General features: G+C 44.2%; 1 protein-coding gene across 1 annotated transcript in view; it reads left to right on the forward strand.

Moving 5' to 3' along the window:
* Positions 1–20,975, forward strand: part of LOC111152021 (zinc finger CCCH-type containing, antiviral 1) — a 57,800-nt gene extending 36,825 nt beyond the window's left edge. The window contains exons 8-13 of the mRNA XM_022510292.1: positions 3,150–3,270; positions 8,461–8,563; positions 10,203–10,284; positions 11,028–11,158; positions 11,539–11,672; positions 20,404–20,975. Of these exons, the coding sequence (XP_022366000.1) occupies positions 3,150–3,270; positions 8,461–8,563; positions 10,203–10,284; positions 11,028–11,158; positions 11,539–11,672; positions 20,404–20,669 (837 nt within the window). The 3' untranslated portion in view covers positions 20,670–20,975. The remainder of the gene's footprint in view (positions 1–3,149; positions 3,271–8,460; positions 8,564–10,202; positions 10,285–11,027; positions 11,159–11,538; positions 11,673–20,403) is intronic.
* Positions 20,976–21,804: the final 829 nt, after the last annotated feature.

The raw sequence follows: 21,804 nt of genomic DNA on the forward strand, positions 1-21,804 counted from the left end.
GAACCTCTTGATATGAAGTTCTCCTTGGGACATTCAGTCTGTGTTAAGTGCAGAGTTCTAGAATGTAACCTGGAACTTTATGCAAACACGTAGAATGTTGTTGGATTCCTTTAATCTGTGGCATATGTTCTTGGTGATGTGAATAAGTTATGACTCCCTCATATTAATTAGACCCATCATTATATAAATTGAGTTGGTTCTTCTGGTTTTTTTTTTTTTTTAAGATTTTATTTATTTATTTTGAGAGAGAGAACGAATAAGAGAGAACATGAGAGGGTAGAAAGTCAGAGGGAGAAGCAGACTCCCCGTGGAGCTGGGAGCCCGATGTGGGACTTGATCCTGGGACCCCAGGATCATGACCTGAGCCAAAGGCAGTCACCAACCCGACTGAGCCACCCAGGAGCCCTTGGCTCTTCTGTTACTAAAAAAACAAAGGGAAATAGGCCCTAGGTTTGATGTTTTCCTTGCTGTTTGTCCAGGCGAAGTAAAAATGGGTCAAGTCTGTAGCTCTTTGATGGCCTGGTTTGATCCAGTGTAGAGGTTAGAATATTTGGAGAGAAGAATGGACTGTATAGCCTTCAGATGGGGAGAGTCCTACAGGTTTTATTTCTTGCAGCTGAATTTTTTTTTTTAAAGATTATTTATTTATTTATTTGACAGAGAGAGATCACAAGTAGGCAGAGAAGCAGGCAGAGAAAGAGGAAGGGAAGCAGGCTCCCTGCTGAGCAGAGAGCCCGATGCGGGGCTCGATCCCAGGACCCTGGGATCATGACCCAAGTCGAAGGCAGAGGCTTTAACCCACCGAGCCACCCAGGCGTCCCTCTTGCAGCTGAATTTTTAATAAAAGTTGGGGCAACTCAGATTTCTGGGTTAGGAGTCTTCCTAGTAGAAACTGGTAGAATGGTTTTTGCCAACGAAGGGTAGGTGCATCTCCCACCACCGCTCTAGAATCCAAGACCAAGGCAGTGATGTGGGCGCAGGGCAAAAGCCAGGACCCGGTTATGGAAATGGAGATACACATTCAAGTCTTTTGGGAGAATAAATCATTGAAGGCCCTGTCGCTCATTCACTCCTTCACTTATTCAGAACTGGAGTACGGTGTGAGGGAAGGGCCTGCAGGTGGACCAAGTGGAAGGCACACTGGGCTGTTCAGACACTCAGACACAGAAGTTGCCTCACTTTGTCCAGTAGGACAACCACTAGCCACTTGTGGTGACTATTTCATTTTCATTCAATTCATTATATTCAAATAAAATGAACACTTCATTTCCTTGGTCACACCGGTACCAGCTACCTGTAGCTAGTGGCTATCAAACAGGAAAACACAAGAGAACATTTCCAGGGAAACATTCCAGAAAGTTCCAGCAGATAACACGGGTGCAGACCCCAAAGCCTTGCGAGTTGAAGTCAGGTCCCAGACCAGCAACATTGGCACCACGGGAGCCCTTTGACAAGCAGAATTCAAAACCCTGTTCCCTGAATCTTGGTCTGCATTTTCACAGGATTCCCCGCCCCGCCCACCATGATTCACACACAAATTAAAGTGTGAAAGGCTCTGGTCCAGAGCTTGTGAGGTTCCTTCCAGCCAGGAACAGGGTCCTGCTGAGCTGAGCTGGCGGTTGAAGGATCCGGGGCTTCATCTGTCAGAATGGGAGGTTAGGACAGAGATTTGAGGTGGCAGACCAGGGTCCCCAGAGGTGACAGATCTGCCTTGCCGGCCCCTATGTTCTGTGTCCGTAGGCGTTTGCCCACATCGCCTGCTTTTTGGGATCCTAGGTGGGGCATGTGACTCACCCCCCATCATCTAATCGTGGCGGTCTCATTTCCTCCTGTGCACTGCTGACGGCAGTCTCTTGTACAATTACCTGGGTGGGTGATGTCCCAGCAGCTGTTGCAACACACCCCTTCAAGGTGTGGCTTAATGGTTGGATGCTGTCATTCAGGAAGTTCTGCTAACGGGAGCCTCCGTGCCACTTCCAGCCATCTGTCCTGGTTCTAGATTCTGAACCTCATTCTTGTTTATTCCCGCTTTGTGCTGTGTGCGGATACCCGAACCCAGCCTCCCTGACCTCACCGTAGTCCTCTCCAGGCTAAAGAGACCCAGTTCAGGCCCTTCTTCATCTAGGACGTTTTACTTGGAGGCTTTCCAGGTGGCCCCCTCCTCCCCTTCCATCCAGCAGGCGTGTTCACCGGAGAAGGGGTGGGTGTAGCTGAGGTCTTGTCCTTAAAGAGATGGGGAGACCCTCCCTGCCACCGGCTGGGAATTGTCTGTCATTAGCTCCTCCATTCTAGATCATAAGGAACAAGCATCTCTTCACCGTTACGTATCGGGAACCCCTGCTTTTCAGGCTTACATCCAGTCCGCCCTGGTCTGCCGCCCCGGCACAGGCTGTGGACAGTGGAATGGTGGCCTGGCTCGTCAGCTTACCGGAATCAACACACTTCCCTTTACCCACTCATTCTGAGGTTCAGACCCTTTATACAGGCCTTGAGACCAGATTCTGTCTTTACATTGTTGGGGGGCTGTGCTCCCTTCTTCTTTCATTACACAGTCCCAGTGAGAGGCAAATCGAAGCGCTTTTTCAATGTTGTTGACTAACTGGAGGGAGGGGGTGGTCCATTTTATCTGCTTACATTGGTTCAGGGCAGAGGAGAAGGGGTGGGTCGTCTACACTGGGACCACAGTGGGCCCATGGGAGCTTCCCTGCCTTTTAGGACAACTCCAGCCTGCTTCCTCACACGTGATGTGCTAAAAACAGCTACGGTGTCTGACTTCATGCCCGAGTGTTGGATTCTGTTAGACAGCGACGGCAGACATGATTTCTGTTCCGTGGGTTTAGGGGGCTCTGTATGCTTGGGTCTTATTTTATAGAAGGTGTGAAAAGGACATTGTAAAGAGCCCTGTTTTTCAGGCATCCCCCAAGCGTAGGGTCCGTTTCTGCAAGTAGACTGGTCTCTTCTAGACACCACAAGACCATGTGGCGTGGCCCCAAGCCAGCCGCCTTTGCAGTCTGGTTTGGGAGGCAAGATGCATTCCTGTCGAAATCCCATGGCTAAAATACAATTGTATAAGATATAATGGTTGAGGTTTCTCAAAAGCCTAGCCTGAAGTGTCTTTAACTTTTGTTTTTTGTTTTTTTTTAAATTAGGCTGACAGTCAGCAAGCTTCTAGCATCGACTCTTCCTACCTGGAGTCCTTCTTCCTGTGCCATCCCAGGGGCGTTGTGGCATTCCACGCGGGCTCCCGGAACTACGAGCTGAGTTTCGCGGGTAAGACTTAGCGTTTGGCAGTGGTGCCCGTTGTTGGGATGTGGCATGCGGTATCCATGTGGCGGTGGCAGTAGAGCGGAGGTGCAGGCTGTGCTTTTCAGCAAGGCAGGCGGCACAGTGGGGTGGCAGCCAGCGGCTGTCAGGAGACCTGTGCCCGAGAGCCTCGGCTCTGACAACAGCAGAGACTTTGCTTGGGCCCACTGGTGCCTTCGGAACCCTAGAACCTTGCTGTACCTTTTGGGCTTCATCATCTAGGTCACTGATCTTATCGATCTCCTTGACTGAGATTTGGCCTTCTGCCCTGTTTATCTGAGCCACCGTGGAAAGGCCTTCTGCTTAGCTTCTACCAGTCTGTTGTGTTTAGTAAGAGATCAGGGCAGGAACGACCCTCCCTTGAAGGTACTGTCCCATTGGCTGCACCCTTGGGACACTTCCTTGCATATGGTCGGATGGTTGCCCTTTCGCGATCAGCCCTGCAGGTGCTTTGAAAGAGGTAAAGAAGACTTTCTCAGGTCCTTGACATTCCAGGTGGTACCTGACATCTGGACCCTATATCAGTTACTGTGTATTGAGGAATGTAGCTTCGAAAGGCCATTATACCAATTACTGTATGTTGGAAAGCAGTCTGGTTCTCCATATCAAGAGATATTAAAAAATGCTTTTCTTAGGGTGCCTGGCTGGCTTAGTAGATCATGTGACTCTTGATCGCAGGGTGATGAGTTCAAGCCCCATGTTGGGCATGAAGCCTGCTTTTTCATTTTCTTGAGAATCTTTCTAAGGAAATAATTCACCAGGAGGGAAAAAAAAAAAGCAATGAGCATGAAGATCTTTAGTAAAGTCCCTATTTGACATACTGCAGTAGAGAAACAGCCTGTAGGTTAGCCCTGTATTGACCAAACCAATTGTGGTATTAAATTTTGGTGGAGTACTGGTTAAAAATTATGATTATGAAAACTGCACAGTTAAAACCAAAATTTAATGTTGTTAAATGAAAAAGGCAGAAACCCCAAATCGTGCCTTTCTCTTTAGGTATTGCGTTTCAAATGAAAAGTTGTTTTTTTTTTTTTTCAAATGAGAAGTTTTTTTTTTTTTTTTTTTAATTTAATATGCATGCTAAATGCAACAGTGTATGCACGTGGACCAAGGCCAGAAGGGAATAGGAAGAAACAGAAATCTCTTCAGTCGATGGTGAAATTAAGAATGGCTTAAATCAAAAAATTTTTTTTTCTTTGGTTGTTATTCTATTGTTTTGGCAATTTAAAAAAGGGGTGGAGGGGTGCCTGGGTGGCTCAGTGGGTTAAAGCCTCTGCTTTCAGCTCGGGTCATGATCCTAGGGTCCTGGGATCGAGCCCCACGTCAGGCTCTCTGCTCAGTGGGGAGCCTGCTTCCGCCTCTCTCTCTCTGCCTGTCTCTCTGCCTGTGATCACTGTCAAATAAATAAAATCTTTAAAAAATTTTAAAAAAAATAAATAAAATAAATAAAAAAGGGGTGGAGAGAGGAGAACCAGTAATGTACCTTGTTCCTGAATCTGGAGAAATTTGACCTGCAGTTTTGTTCACTGGGTTCATAGAAACTAGTTCAGAGCAGTTTGTGGTATTCTAGGTGATTTTTTTCTTATTTCTTATATTCTGACATCCCTTAAACTGGTATCGGCATGCCAGCTCTGTTGCTAGGCACTGTTCCGGGTGCGGGCGTCAGGCAATTTCTGAAAGTAATGACAGCTCTGGGGAAAATGAAGCAGTGTGATGGAGAAGCCAGGGAATTGGAGGAGTTCCTAGGAGAGCACCCAGTTTTGTCCCCAGAGGAACCCTTGGTAGGGAGGCAGTAGCCCGTGCACAGGGGAAGGCGGGCCCCCAAGAGCGGGAGGGGCTGGAGCTAAGACTGTGAAGGGACAAGCTGGAGGTTTCACAGAACACTGAGAAAGTCTGTAAGAGACGAGAGCTGCACAAAGGGTTGGAATGGAGTCGTGCTACCAGGTCATTTATTTATTTATTTATTTTGAGGGGGGATGTGGATGAGCGGGGGAAGCGCAGAGAGGGTCAGGCCGAGGGAGAGGGAGTAGAGCCGATTCCTGCCTGATCCCACAGGCAGACTGGGGCTGGATCCCATGACCCTGTGATCATGACCTGAGCCAAAATAAAGAATCCCATGTATAACCAAGTGAGCCACCTGGGCTCCCTGAACCATCTCATTTTATCTTATTTATTTATTTATAATTTTTAAAAAAAAAATATTTTATTTATTTATTTGATAGAGATCACAAGAAGGCAGAGCAGCAGGCAGAGAGAGAGGGAGAAGCACACTCCCTGCTGAGCAGAGAGCCCGATGTGGGGCTCGATCCCAGGACCCTGGGATCATGACCTGAGCCAAAGGCAGAGGCTTTTAACCCACTGAGCCACCCAGGCACCCCTCATTTTATCTTTTTATTGCTATGTTTGTTTCACTTTGCATCAACTATACTGAAGCATAATTGCTTCAATAAAATACTTCCTTTTTAATTAATTAATTAATTAATTAATTTTAATAAACATATAATGTATTTTTATCCCCAGGAGTACAGGTCTGTGAATTGCCAGGTTTACACACTTCACAGCACTCACCATAGCACATACCCTCCCCAGTGTCCATAACCCCCCGCTGACCCTCTCCCAATCCCCCTCCCCCCAGCAACCCTCAGTTTGTTTTGTGAGATTAAGAGTCAATTATGGTTTGTCCTTCCTTTTTTTTTTTTTAAGATTTTATTTAATTGAGAGAGAGAGAGAGTGAGCACACAGCTAAGGGGAGGGGCAGAGGGAGCAGACTGGTGAAGCAGACTGTCGGCTGAGCAAGGAGCCAGACACGGGGCTTGGTCCCAGCACCACAGGATCATGACCTGAGCCAAAGGCAGGCGCTTAACCAGCAGAGCCACCCAGGCGCCCCAAATGCATCCATTTTAAGTGTGCAGTTGGATGAGCACTGACATATGGATGCAACTGCTCTCCTGATCAAGCTCTAGAACATTCCCATCAGTCCCAAAAGTTTCCTCACGCTCCTTTTGTAGTCGGTCTCTTCCGATCCCCATTTGCTCTCTGTCACTATAGATTAGTTTTATCTATTCTAGGACATCATATAAAGAACATCTTATGATATGAGCTCTGCATGGGGCTGACTTCTTTCACTCAGGATGTTTCTTAGACCCGTCTATGCATTACACGTACAATAGTTCTTCCCTTTTTAATGCTGAGTCATACTTAATTTTAAGGCTATAACATGGTTTGTTTTTATCTATTCACACTTAGTATTTTTGGTTGTTTTTTTTCTTTTTTTTTTTTTTTAAAGATTTTATTTATTAGTTTGATAGAGAGAGACAGTGAGAGAGGGAACACAAGCAGGCGGAGTGGGAGAGGGAGGAGCAGGCTTCCCGCCGAGCAGGGAGCCCAATGCGGGACTCGGTCCCAGGACCCTGGGATCATGACCTGAGCCGAAGGCAGCCGCTTAAATGACTGAGCCACCCAGGCGCCCCTTTTTGGTTGTTTTCACTTTTTGGTTATTAGAATAACACTTGAGTCATTTAAACGCAAGTCTTTGTGTGGGTGTAAGTTTTCATTTCTCTTGGTTAAGTACAAGAGAGCGGGATTGCTCTATCAAGTAGGTACTCTGTGTTTAACTTCGTAAGAAACTGCCCAACTGTTTTCCAAAGCGTTTGTGCCATTTTATACTTTCACTAGCAATGTAAGATGATTTCCTTTTTTTAAAAGATTTTATTTTATTAAATCAAATTAATTTTAATTAAATTTAATTAATTTCATAAAATCAATTTAATTTTGTTAAATTTAATAATTTAAATATTAATTAATGATTTAAATTAATTCAATAATTAAATCAATTTTGATTAATTTAAACTTAATTAATTTAATAAAATTAAATTGATTTTGTTAAATTAAATTTTATTAAATTTTATTTATTTGAGAGAGTGAGAGAAAGCACCAGTGTGTAGGCGGGGGGAGGGGCAAAGGGGGAGGGAGAGAGAATCCCATGCAGACTCCCCGCCGAGAGCAGAGCCTGACGTAGGGCCCAGTCCCAGCGTCCTGAGATCACAACCTGCGCTGAAACCAAGAATCAGATGCTCAGACACCCCGATGATTTACTTTGTAAAGAGCTCCCTCTGGCTGCAACTTGGGCCTGGGTCAACAAGGTACATGAATTGAAAATGACATTTTGGGGCACCTGGGTGACTCAGTGGGTCAAAGCCTGTGCCTTCCGCTCAGGTCATGATCCCAGAGTCCTGGGATCAGACCCTGGGCTCTCTGCTCACCAGGAAACCTGCTTCCTCCTCTGTCTCTCTGCCTACTTGTGATCTCTGTCTGTCAAGTAAATAAAATAAAATCTTAAAAAAAAAAAAAAAAAGAAAGACAATGACATTTCACACTTGAAGACCCTTCAAGATACAGCTACCACATTCCAACCCAGAATCACTGATGCCTGGTTTAGGGCAGCTTACTGGGAGGAAGTCTTGTTATCTGGCTGCCCTTGTCCTTCCCTTTACTCTCTGACTTTGATTTACAGATTAGATTAATTGCCGACTGCTCCTCCCATTGCCTCTTTGTTTCCTGGGTCTTATCAGAAGGGCAGGGAAGGATACAAGTTTTTAATCATGAGCAATTCCCATCCGAAAAGATTTTCTCTGTTCATACGTGTTACAGTTCAGCCATGCATATTTGCTGTATTACTAGCCTAAGGAAAATAACAGGAGGGGCACCTGGGTGGCTCAATGGGTTAAAGCCTCTGCCTTCGGCTCAGGTCATGATCCCAGGGTCCTGGGATCGAGCCCCGCATCGGGCTCTCTGCTCAGCAGGGAGCCTGCTTCCCTTCCTCTCTCTCTGCCTGCCTCTCTGCCTACTTGTGATCTCTATCAAATAGATAAATAAAATCTTAAAAAAAAATAGCACCGGGCGCCTGGGTGGCTCAGTGGGTTAAGCCTCTGCCTTCAGCTCAGGTCATGGTCTGAGGGTCCTGGGATCGAGCCCTGCATCGGGCTCTCTGCTCAGCAGGGAGCCTGCTTCCCTTCCTCTCTCTCTCTGCCTGCCTCTCTGCCTACTTGTGATCTCTGTCTATCAAATAAATAAATAAAATCTTAAAAAAAAATAACAGGACATCATTTTCTAGGACTAATTGTTGGTTCTTGTTTGTTTTCCTTTTTCTCTCTAAAGGCATGATTCAGACAAACGTAGCTTCCAAGACCCAAAAAGGTGTGGTCAGAAGGCCAAAATTTTTGTCGTACAAGGACGTGGAGCGGATTAAAAGTCGGTTCAAGTAAGTGTTTGGAAACACTGCCTACCGGCAGGTCCTCAACACAATCACCCGCTGATCTCACCAACTTACTCGTCCAGTCTGTGCTCTTGAACTCTTCCTGCTTTCATTCCACGGTGGTTTCCTCTTGCATCTTCTGCGCTTGTGAAGCAGTACAGGGGGCCCAGAAGGGTGGGTGAGCAGGAAATCCATCTCCCTGGGATTTACAGGGGACTTGGGGCAAACCTCCCGTGCCAGGGTCCCAGCTTCTTCACCGTGAATGGCCCGGTCGATGGGGTGAGCCTCGGAAGTAGTCAAGGGCACAGTTAAAGGCGTTTTGTTTTGTTGTGGGTTCTTCTGTGTGTCTTTAGTGTAGCTGAGTGGATTTAACAAGGGGAGGCGGCAGAGAAAGAAATGGAAGAAGAGAGGGATGTGTTGGCTGCCTGAGGGAGGAGATTTGGACAATGATACATGAGATGAAAGGGAATTGTTTAAAGGACACTTTGCTGTGGGGGTTCAGTGTCACTCTCCTCCGTCTGCTCCGGAAACTCAGTGAAATCTACATTGTTCCACTGTGGAGATGGACGCCCCCCGCCCCTGCCCCGGGTAATAATGTGGTTATGTAAAACAGATTTCAAGGCAGGTGGAAAATCAAGCATGGCATTTTTGTAGTTGATTTATATAAATTTTTATCCAAACAAGGTATGTACATTGGATTTGGTAGATTTGTCTCTTAAACCTCTTAATCTATTACATCCCCTCACTTACTTTCTTCCTTCCTTTCTTTTTTTTTTTTTTAAAGAAATTGGGTGATTCATCCTTATAGAATTTCCCAAATTCAAAATATATCAAATTGTATGCCCATGGGGGCATCTGATAAGTAATTTCTGTGAGTTGATGGTTAGATGTAGAGGCTTGATTAGACTCAGGCTCCATTTTTGGTCAAAAAAACTATAGATGTGGTACTTTGCTTCCTGCCACACTATAGTAAGAAGTACATAATGTCTAGTTGTCCTATTTTTAATGATGGAGATGAGCTGAGGGGTTCAGGTCGGTCCAGTGTGACCCCTCTGTTCCAGCATCTGATCTCTCACTGGATCATTATCGTAGCTAATGGGGGGGGGGGGTCATTGTTTCAATCCATTATTTCACTAGGGGTTACAAAACGGTGGTTTTCTAATCCTGTCAATTCTGCAGTTAATAGCTATGAATTGTCTGTAAAGAAGACTTTTTCCTCCTGGATAACTATACCCCGAAATACAGTTCCTACAGGAAAGACAGCAGAATTCTTCCCCCATGTCTCAGCGTACCCCCCCCACCCCCGGGCCTCAGTCTTGATTGTTTTGCTTAGCTACTGTAAGATATCCTTTTGCTCACGTATTAGGTTCTCTGAAGGTTGGGCAGAAATCTGAAAATGAATGAGTGCTTTGAATTTTAAGTCAGTGGGAAAATAACATTAATTTATCAAATTATGAATAATACTTTTTTTTTTTTGGAATCATGATTACTGGTACATCTATACCGGGAATATGCAGGAATATAACCCAAAATAAAGTACAAAGAAAAAATTCTCTGGGAAACCCTGGCTTTGTGGCTGGAATTTTGGGACAGAACTTGGGCATATGGAACAGGGAACGAAGTGAATTCTTTCTCTTCTTTGTAGCTGTCAGCTGGCACCGACCCCGTCAGACCCTTTACCCTCGGCACTGCTTCCTCAGTGGGACTTTGGCTCTGGTGGCTATGAGGTACTTGGTTTTTACCTTTTGGTATATAAATTGTTTAAAGGCAGGGGGAAAGCATTTATCTGTCAATGTGTATATTTGTTTGGATGAAAGGATGGTTTCTGTAAAACTCCGGTCAAGATTCAGTGGCATCCCAATGGTAACTGTGTTACCTTCCCAGAGAACAGCCACCCCTCCACAGGGTACCTCACCATCCAGCCACACACCATCTCTTACCGTACATCCTTACAACAACCCTCTGACACACATATTATCATCTCCACTTCATGGATGGGAGCACTGGAAGTCCTTGTCTGTTAGCTGGAGTTCAAAGGCAGGCTTCTGTGGGACACACACACTGCCTCACCTCATCACCTACCTTGGATGGGGCAGGACTCTTTCTAGATTACTTAGCTTGGGTGTCATGCTCCAGCTTTGGATGCAGGCCTCTCTGCTTGGGCGCCTTGCTCTAGCTTTAGGCAAGGAACTCACCGGGTCCTTCAAGTAAATCCGACCCCTTTGGGGGGGTGTCCCTTTGCCTTTAAGCATAAAGCTAGCCCTAAGTCAGCCTGCACAGATGGGCCCAGGGCCAGCTAGTTCATTACTAAAATGAACCTCCAGATGTGGAGATCCTAAGCCAGCTTATCCCACCTGCTATCAGAGGCTTGGCAAGGACACTCCATGGTGTAGGGGGTCACGTGGGTGGACATACATGCTTTCAATGTCTCCTGCTTCCCATTTTACATATTTTTTTTCAAATTTTTTAGCTGTTAGAGATCGATAGTCGGTGTCCGGAATATGCCATGATAGGTGACTATTTTAAAGCTTCCATGAAAAATTTCAAGATCGAAAAGATAAAGAAGATCAAGAACACAAAGCTCTTGAGTACTTTTGAAAGGTTGGTGGCCACCTTCTGGGGTTTTCTTTTCTTTTTTTTAAACGCAAAGTTTTAAAAGATTAGTTAAGTGCTGTGGTGTAAAACCTATTCACTGGTTTATTTTACAGTCAAGAGTTTCTTTAGCGTCTGGTTGTTTTTTTCATGTTGTAAACTCGAACTTCTCTCAGCTTCGGTGTTAGGACTCTCTGATTTAATGTATCTGTCATTTAAAGGCCCTCATAAGTTTACTTTTCTGCACCTGGGGCATTCATGTTAGGAGCTCTGTTCTGAAAATGGGTGGAATCCCATTTTAAGACGATTAGACTTTATTGGGATTAGTGTCATTAACCAGAGTGGGAGAGGAATGCTCTGGATGTTAAGTCTCACATTTCCTCTATTAGGAAAAAAATGAAGATGAACAACAGAATGGAAAAAATCCTGTTTTATGCGATAAACCGCATCCATCTGGAGTCTGTCTGTAAGAATAATTTTGACTGGATCTTACATGGAACTGGTGAAGCCAAATATGGAAGAGGTTTGTGCTGCAATAGAGAAGCCTAACTAGTAGAGTCCTAACTTAGGCTCTGTTACGAGGTGGGAGCCATGATCGCATACTAACCAGTGTGTGCGGGCTTTTGCGTGCCTGGAGAATTCAGCTCATGTTAACCTTAACTGCCTAAGTTATAGGGGTATGTTGATTTGGGACTTGATTGCCACAGCGTATCCTTGCTCCTGTCTTGGGTTTTTTGGGAGGTAGAAGGATGGAAGCATCTCGTACATGCTTGTGACCTCTTCTAACTGTTGGCTACATTGTCTACCATTACTGCTCACTTTTACCAGTGGCCTGTCTGACTTAAGTCCAACCCTGCGAAGCCACTACAAGTAGCCTGCCATTGCCACTGATGGGTTCTTTTTTTTTTTTTTTTTTAAAGATTTTATTTATTTGAGGGCGCCTGGGTGGCTCAGTGGGTTAAAGCCTCTGCCTTCGGCTCAGGTCATGATCCCAGGGTCCTGGGATCAAGCCCCGCATCAGGCTCTCTGCTCAGTGGGGAGCCTGCCTCCCTTCCTCTCTACCTCTGCCTACCTCTCTGCCTACTTGTGATCTCTCTCTTTCTGTCAAAAAATAAAAAAAAAAAACCTTTAAAAAAAAAAGATTTTATTTATTTGAGAAAGAGAGCATGAGCAGAGGAGAGGGGCATAGGGAGAGAGAGAAGCAGGCTCCCACTGAGCAGGGAGCCCATGATATGGGGCTCGATCCCAGGATGCTGGGATCATGGCCTGAGCTTAACGCAGACCCTTAACTGACTGAGCCCCCCAGATGCCACCCCTCTGCTCATTTTTAAATAAGACTGTTTCTTGGTGTTGGGTTGTACCATCCATGTAATTCTCAAAACAATCAAACACCACGAATCACTCATCTTAAGAGAACAACAAATAGTGTATCAAGTTTCAAGGTGGGTTCAACTCATACAAGGAAGATTAAATTCACACATACTGTGGAAAGCAAGAAGCCAGTCAGTCAGCCAAAAAATATTTTCGAGTGCTTTCTATACAGTAGATATGGGGGGACATAGTGGTGAACAAAGTAGACATGGCCCCCATCAAAATTACTTCACATAATTAATCAAATGATGGCAAATGTGCAACTACTGTAGAGAGAGTGAACAGATTCTGTGGACACCTAGTCTGGCTGGAGAGCGGTTCCCAAGGGAAGGCACAGGAGGGATCATCTACACTGCAGAGTCCCTGTGGGGAGTGAGCGACAAGTGGTGTAAGACATGGCACCACAGGAAAGCGTTGAAACTTGACTCTGAGGGCATGGGAAGCTAATGAAGGAGCTTAAGGGGAATGACTTGATGAGAATTTCATGTGTATTAAGTTTAAATGCATGGATAAAGGGGCACCTGACTGGCTCAGTTGGAAGAGCATGTGACTCGATCTCGGGGTCATGAGTTCAAGTCCCATGTTGGGTGCAGAGACTACTTAAATAAATAAACTTTAAAAAAGAGCCTCACTAAAAATTTGCTTAGAAATGTTTGGAGAAAGCGGGATGACCACCTTGAGTGAAACAGGTCTCTCTTATGTTAGAACTCAAAGGAAAATTTACTGCAGAAAATGGAAATATGGTACACGTGTTCTTCAGTTTTGGCCCTAATTGGCTCTGATTGTGACATGCATGGGCATGTAGTCTGTTTTTCCTATTTTGTTCATGAAAGGGCTCTGATACCCTCTGAAATACATCTTTTTTTTAAGATTTTATTTTTACTTATTTGACAGACAGAGATCACAAATAGGCAGAGAGGCAGGCAGAGAGAGAGAGGAGGAAGCAGGCTCCCCACAGAGAGCCCGATGCGGGGCTCGATCCCAGGACCCTGAGATCATGACCTGAGTCGAAGGCAGAGGCTTTAACCCACTGAGCCACTCAGGTGCCCCTGAAATATATCTTGATAGTTGATAGTGTTACTTACTATCGCTTTTCCTTTAACTTGATGAAAGAGGAGAGTTCCTGATAGCCAAGAAAACACAGGCAAAGATGGAGTCTGCAGTTCTCATCAACAGGCAAGGTGTCTATCTGGGAACTGTGCCCCCTTTTCCCATGCCATCCTCTCTTGAGAAGGTGGTGATCCTCCTACTCGGCCTGTCTCCTGTTACCCAGAGTTAGGAGGTGTTTTTGTTTTGTTTGTATTTATTTTTCATACCAACTTGCCACTTCCATCACCCGTGATGGTACCAGTCCCGGCTAGATAGGCGGGTATGAACTGTGGCGCCCATAATCTTGAAAAAAAGTTCAGGCAGTTGTCCTAAGGGAGGCCAAGCAGCAGACCTCAGACATACTGCTCCCCACTGAGGGAAAACAGAGCCCCCCTTTTGCACCCATGAAACCTCTCCCTAGGCTGTTCTCTGCCTGATTTTGCATGTGACTGTGTTAAGAAGAGTATCAGGAGAGTAAGATGTGCCTGGAAAGACAGGAGGGCTCTGGGCTACTTTTGATAAATTGGAGGTGGGAAGAGGGCGTGTGATGGGAGATGGCAGATTGGAGGGGAAGACAGGTCAGGAGGAGAGTTGGTAAGAGCCGGGAAGCGGAGCAGACCTGCTGAGCAGAGTTTGCATTGAGAATAACAAGAGTTAGGGAAAAGTCACTCAACCTCCCAGTCAGAGGACACGATGAAAACTCCGATTTGGATAGTAAGTGGAAGCAAGTGAAGTTAGAAACAGAAGCACATGTTTGGGGGTGGAGCTATGCAAAGAAGGACCGGTCCTGGTTACATACTGGATTGAAGAGGCCCGATGGGGGGCATATAAGGCCTCAGAACATATTTGGGATCTAGGGTGCCGCAGATATGGACGGCTATAAAGTCTGCTGAGATTCTGCAACCCAGGGACTGCCCAGTGGTCGGAAAGAAAGGAACCAAAAATGTTATTTTTGATAATATGAGTGTCTACATAGAAAACCCAAAAGAATCAACGGAGAATTGGAATGGTGGTATTCTAGCCCCGAAATGGGACACATGCGTTCCCCAGCCACTGGACTCCTGTCCGTCATCCCTGACAGGCCCAGCGAGCTAGAGCCTGGATGCCTGAGTAACCCAGTTAGAGCCAACTTGACCCTTTTGGACTCCCAGCCTAGAACAAGGTCCCTTTCCCTGGTATTATTCAGAGTTCTTTCTAGTTAACAAAACCCGTTTTCTGCAATGTGTATCCAGATCCTTTTTTGGTCATCAAAAGCTGACTATGATTCTTTCTTTATCCTTAAGAAACCTCCAGTGGTTCTTATTCTCTCTGAGGCAAAGAATATGTCTGGCTAAAGTAAAAGACGGTGATAATATAAAGAATTGTAAAAAGGAAAAAAAAAGCATAATATTATCCCATTAAGTCAATTATACTAAATAAATGAAAAAAATGAATAAAATAGATTATAGGAAGATAGCATATTGTGAAGTCTAGGCAAAAACCAAACCAAACCACAACAGTTGGGAGAAGAGTGTTTATGAAGGCTGAAAATTGACAAAGACCAGGAGGGCTGTAGACAGCACAGGGCATTTAAAGTCTGGTAGGAATGACAAAGGAGAAGGTTGGAGCTGGAGGTCAAGATCCAATCCTGACACACCTTGCAAGCCATGTGAAGGGGAGGGAATTAATCCAGAAGGCAATCACAAACCACCAGTGACTTTGAGAAGGAAGTACCAGGACTCGGACTGCATGTAAGAAAGGATAGGCAGGGCCAAGCCTATAGGAGGAGAAAGTAGGTAGGGAAGTCATTTCCAGAGTCCAGGTAATGGGGTGTCTGAATGGCTCAGCTGGTTAAGCAACTGACTCTTGGTGGAGGTCTGCTCAGCTCCTCCTGATCTCAGGGTTCTGAGGTCGAAGTTCACCTTAGGCTCTGCACTCAGTGTACAGTCTGCATAAGACTCTGTCCTTCTGGGGCACCTGGGTGGCTCAGTGGGTTAAAGCCTCTGCCTTCAGCTCAGGTCATGATCCCAGGGTCCTGGGATTGAGCCCCGCATCGGGCTCTCTGTGGGGAGCCTGCTTCCTCCTCTCTCTCTTTCTGCCTGCCTCTCTGCCTACTTGTGATCCCTCTCTCTCTCTGTCAAATAAATAAATAAAATCTTTTAAAAAAAAAATACTCTGTCCTCCCTCTGCCCACCGCCCCCCAAATAAATTAAAAAAAAAAAAAAGAAGAAGAAGAGTTCAGGCCAGAAATGAGGGTGGCCTAGATCCAAGTAGAAGGATGAAGGGATGAAGAGGATATTGGTGTTCAGGGAATCTATCACTCATAAGAGGTATTTACAATAAGACAGAGTCCAGGTTTTAGGAGAGTGGGCTGTAAGGTTGGCTCTTCAGTTTGGCTCACTTAAGCAAATGTAGATTCTAGATTATATAAAAGTGATTTTTAAGAACACTTGATGATATAAATAAATAAATTAATTAAAAACAAAACAAAACACCTGATGATCCATTTTAAAAATCAGTTCTTTAGGGTAATAGTTACTCTTTTCTGCAGTCAAATGCTCTGCCACTGAGCTATACCCCCAATAGTTACTCTTTTCTGAATGGGAAATGATAAAGATACCCTCCAAAGGCCTAGAGTAACTGTATAAATGTAACTGTGTAGGTATTTTGTCATTGGCTTCACTTGTCTTTCATTTGGTTACCACTGATAAGCAAAAATAGCTGAATAGGGGTGCCTGGCTGCCTCAAGCGGTAGAGCGTGCAACTCCTAATCTCTGGGGGCCGTGAGTTCAAGCCCCACATTAGGCATGGAACTTACTTAAAAAAAAAAATAGCTGGGGGCACCTGGGTGGCTCAGTCGGTTAAGTGTCCCAGCCCTAGACTTCAACTAACTCAGGGTCGTGAGATCAAGCCCCGGGTCAGGGTCTCTCTGGGTGTGGAGGCTGCTTGAGGTTCTCTCTCTTCCCCCTACCATCCCCTGCTTGTGTGTGCTCTCTCTCCTCTCTCTCTAAAATAAATAAATCTTGAAAAAAAAATAGCTGAGTAATCAAATCAGTACTAAGACTTAATTAGAAAATAGAAAAAACTAATTTAAGAAATACAAAAGTAACTCAGTGCCGTTAAAATATGTACAACTATCTCTGAATGTTGCAAATAGGTTTTATGGCTTTGTCAAGCAATAAAAATGCACACTCAACCAAAAAAATGCACACTCAAGAAAAATATGGATGGAATTTTTGTCTGTTGACTTTATTCCATTTGCTTTAAGTCAAATATATTTTTACCAGTAACTCCATACTATTTATTTGACACCTTTTACATGCGTAAGTGGAGTTCACTTGTCTGGAAAGATTTGCTTTCTGAAAGACAACTTGGAATTGGAAAGAGTGAACAACTGTGTTATGAGTAGCCTACATTGTTTTCTTAAAATTCCTGTATTGAAGATTGTGTATGTTTTTTCTTGGGAGCTTCTCAGAAACATTTAGTCTTATTTCAAAACAGCGGTTTTTTGGTTTTTTTTTTCCCCCTCAGCCCAGCAAGTGTGGAGTGGGAGTAAAGAGACACTAGAGGCAGGCAGCAAGAAGAAAATTAGCAGTTTAAGGTGGAGAACAAGAGGGGGAATGATCTGCAAGACACAAACATAACATTTTTCTTTCGTGCTGTGCATAGACCATCAGTATAGGAGTAAATGGCTCCATCCCCCTTAGTAACTCAACAGGCCGTCCCTATAATGTAACACCCTATATCAGAATTAATATCTACATCTGACGCAGCAGGACAAGAAAGGGCAAAATGACTTGTTCTGCTTTTTACATCAGAGAAATGTATGTGTGTTAGAAAGATTTCCTTACAAAACAGCTTAAGTTGTTTAGAAGTTCCAGAAACTGACATATGAGGAATGGCTCTTTGCAGACACCAAGAAATGACTTGCGACTATACTATGATGCACAGAGCCGGGTAGTATGATACAGAGTTCGTGGAGGGTATCCATCAAAAGAGAGAGAATAAAAATAAAGAAGGTACAGGGGCTCCTGGGTGGTTCAGTTGGTGAAGTGTCTGACTTCAGCTCAGGCCGTGATCTTGAGGTTCCAGGATCAAGCCCTGAGTCAGGCTCCCTGCTCAGTGGGAAGTCAGCTTCTACCTCTCCCTCACTTTCTGCCCCTCTCCCCACTTGTGCATTCTCTCTCTCTCATTCTCTCTCTCAAATAAATTAATAAAATCTTTTTTTTTAAGATTTTATTAATTTATTTGACAGAGATCACAAGTAGGCAGAGAGGCAGGCAGAGAGAGAGGGGGAAGCAGGTTCCCTGCTGAGCAGAGAGCCCGATGCGGGGCCCGATCCCAGGACCCTGAGATCACGACCTGAGCCGAAGGCAGAGGTTTAACCCCCTGAGCCACCCAGGCATCCCAATAAATAAAATCTTTGAATAACAGTAAAATAAAGAAGGCACAGCCTCTGTACTCAGGGGATAGCAGAGTGATATAGAATATATCTGTAGTAGGTCGTCTGGTAAAACAGGAGCTGGAACTGGCTGGGAAGGAGGGTTGTTGGCAGTGACAGAGGTAGAGTGGGTGGCCCGATAGAATTGTGGTGGGATGATGATTGTCATTTGTGTCCTTGGTCATTTTCCAATTGTCTACTGGCCTACTTTGTAAGATTAGAAAAAGGTCCATATGGTCACTGTCTTTGAAATATAAGCTTGTTTTGGTCACACATCAGTAAAAAAAAAAAAAAAAAAAAAAAAAAAAGACAAAAGTACAACAGGAGAAAAAGATAGAGACAAGCCGTTCCAAGAAAGAGCATATGAAGTATGCCAATAAGCCTATGAGAAGATGCTTCATGTCACTAGTATTAAGGGAAATGCATATTATAATCAGATTTTTTTTTTTTTTGGTACTTTGTACTGACAAAAATTAAAAGTTAGTTGATATCCGATGTTGACAAGGTTTGGAGCAATGGGACTTTCTCCATCGCTGGTAAGATTTTTGGACTGCTTCTGGAGGGCAGTTTGTAATAATCTGTCAAAGTGTAATGCGCCCAGGTCCTTTGACTCAACCGCTACAGTTTTTCAGTCTGTTCCATGGAAATACTTACACAGGCTCTCAAAGGCATATTTACTAGGATGTTTTGAAAGCATTTTTTAAGAAGTATTCTTGGTAATGGCAAAAAATTAAAAATAACCTACATGTTAATCAATACAAGAGTTAAATTATGATACATCCATACAATGGGATCCTGTGCAGCCACTAAAAAGAATGATGTGGGGTTAAATGGGGTGACAGTGAAATTTCTAGGACTAGAGTGTAAAAAAATGCAGAACAGTTCGTACAGTATAATCCTACTAATGAACAAATAAATAAAAGAACATTAAACTGTACCAGAGTAAATGTGTTATATATGTATGTAAATGCCTGGAAACAGGTGAGAGAAGCAGTGTTTGGGAGGGACAGCAGGTCAGGAAATGGCAGGTCAGTGTAGTGGACTTCCGTTTCTTATTCCAAATAGAGTTGAACTTCATTTACCCAGAATATCCAGTATCTGACCTCTTCAGGATAAGCAGTATTTCTGGAATTCAAACATCTAAATTATTTTTTAAATAAATCATAATAAAAAAAATAAACAAGGTAAATGAAAAAATACTAAGCACTTGTTACCATAAATAAAATAAATTCATTTTACTAATTAACTTTTGCATAGAAAATCAGAATTCACAAATATATATGCATTTCTTTTATTTTTTAATTTTAATTTTTTTTAAAGATTTTATTTATTTATTTGACAGAGAGCACAAGTAGAGCAGCAGGCAGAGGGAGAAGCAGGCTCCCCAGGGAGCAGGGACCCCTATGGGTGGCTCGATCCCAGGACCCTGGGACCACTACCTGAGCCCAAGGCAGCTGCTTAACCGACTAAGCCATCCAGGTGCCCTCAAATAAATAAATCTCAAAGAGAGATGACAAAAGTAAAAGGCAAAAGGCAAAAGATGAAAAAAGTAAAAGGCAATGACAAAAGTAAAACAGGAAATTTCAGTTTGTCAAGAGATCATTGTTGATCTGCTGAGTACAGAAACCTCAGTGAGGCAGGGGCACGTGGATGGCTCAGTCCGTGAAGCCTCAGTCTCTTGATTTAAGCTCAGGTCATGATCTCGGGGTTGTGAGATGGGGCCCTGCCTGGACTCAGTGCTGAGAGTGGAGTCCTGCTTGGGATGCTCACCCTTCTTCTGCCCCTCCCGCCGCTACACACACGCATGCGCGTGCGCTCTCTTCCTCTCTCCCTCTCAAATAAATAAACACAGTGTAAAAAACAGAGAGAGAGAGAGAACTCAGTGATACAGAGGTTGTTCTAAGGTTGTGGACGATAGATCAACTGTTTTGGAAAGGTCTGCAGGGTCCATTGCTGGCCCATGCTATGCTTCCCTCTTTCACATTTTCTGAGACCTTCCCATCAGTAGTAAATGACCTTTGTTCCTTAAAATGTACACAACAGAAAACAGCCTCTGCTGAAGGATCTTTGGTCCAACAAGTTCCAAATCAGCTCACCCTGCATGATTTGCACGAGTTGGGCTGCTCACACCATCTCTGGGAGCCCCTGCACAGTGTTGTTTCTGTTATTTCAGTAGGGTTATATAGTGGATTCAGATTTACTTGCATCATGAACATTTTTTTCGGTACAAAGGAAAGTTGATAAGTATCAATAAGGTGTTGCTGACACATGCTTAGGGAATGCCCATCATCTGATGTTATGTAAATAATCTTACAAACTACATGCCTTCTTTCATAATAATTCTTTACCCTTTTCTTTTTTTGTTGGTTTCTAGGCATTTACTTCACAAAAGATGCCATCGATGCCCATAAAAATTGCCAGTGTGATGCCAAAAACATCGTTATGTTTGTAGCTCGAGTCCTGGTTGGAGATTTTACTCAAGGAGAGATGGGAAGCGTTAGCCCTCCCCCACCGCCGTATGACAGCTATGTGGATATCAGGTTGAATCCCTCCGTTTTTGTTATCTTCGAGAAAGATCAGATTTACCCAGAATATGTGATTGAATATACTGAACTAGACAAAGCCTGCGTGATTAGTTAGGAGTGATGAATACAGTGTCATAAAGAAGGGCATCACCCTTCTGTTCGCTTACAGAGCCAGATTGCCCCAGATCGTAACATTTTTACATTTCTCATCTAGTTATCAAACGCCTTCGATCAGTGATTCCCAAACTTTGCTCCACATTTGAATTGTCTGGGAAGCTTTTTAACAAGTCCAGTGTTCAGATTGTACCGCATGCCAACTAAATCACTGTTTCTGGTGTGAGAGCTTGGGCAGTGGTATTCTTTAAAATCCCAAGGATTCGGGCGCCTGGGTGGCTCAGTGGGTTAAAGCCTCTGCCTTCGGCTCAGGTCATGATCTCAGGGTCCTGGGATCGAGGCCTGCATCGGGCTCTCTGCTCAGCGGGGAGCCTGCTTCCTCCTCTCTCTGCCTACTTGTGATCTCTCTCTCTCTCTCTCTCTGTCAAATAAATAAATAAAATCTTTAAAAAAAAAAAATCCCAAGGATTCGAATGTGTCCTAGAGTTTGGGAACCACTGTCTTAAGTTATAACTGGGAAAGACGGATTTCTAAAACGTCTGTAACAAGTTTCTCTCCCAGCTCCTCTTCGTTTACTGTAGGACATGGTTTGGTTTTGGTTATGTTGAAAGAAAAGTAATTTGGGCAATTTGAGAGAAATCTAAAAATGCCTGTGGAAGTAAGGACATAAGACCATACTGCCTTGGATAGAAGATTATGGAAAGTTGTGGGGGGAATTTTTAGGAAAATCCAGGGGTGGGGGGTGGGGGGGGAGAAAAGGTAATTTAAATACCATCACGGATGTAACTGTACTATACCTTTGTGGTAAAACCGAGTTGGGGCACACATTTCTTTATCTCTACGTTCATTTAGGGGCTCCATTCATGTTGGTTCTCTGGAATGCAATGAAAAGAGCCGCAAAGTGGGGCTCAGAGAGAAGCAGCCAGCTGGAGTTAATTGCCCATTTGGGTTCTTTATATAATTGTAGCAGAGTAGACATTTATATTCTAGTATATGATTATAGAGAAGGTTTTCAGGTTGCACTTTGATGAGATGTCTGTATTGTGGGGGGTCTGAGTTGCAGTAACCAGACTCACAGAAGCATGACTGATAAACCTGAGTGTTCTTGTAGTCGTTCGCTGTAGTGAGTGAGGCTC

This window comes from Enhydra lutris, unplaced genomic scaffold, assembly GCF_002288905.1.
Source record: "Enhydra lutris kenyoni isolate GAN:26980312 unplaced genomic scaffold, ASM228890v2 scaffoldscaffold27, whole genome shotgun sequence".
Classification (NCBI taxonomy): domain Eukaryota; kingdom Metazoa; phylum Chordata; class Mammalia; order Carnivora; family Mustelidae; genus Enhydra; species Enhydra lutris.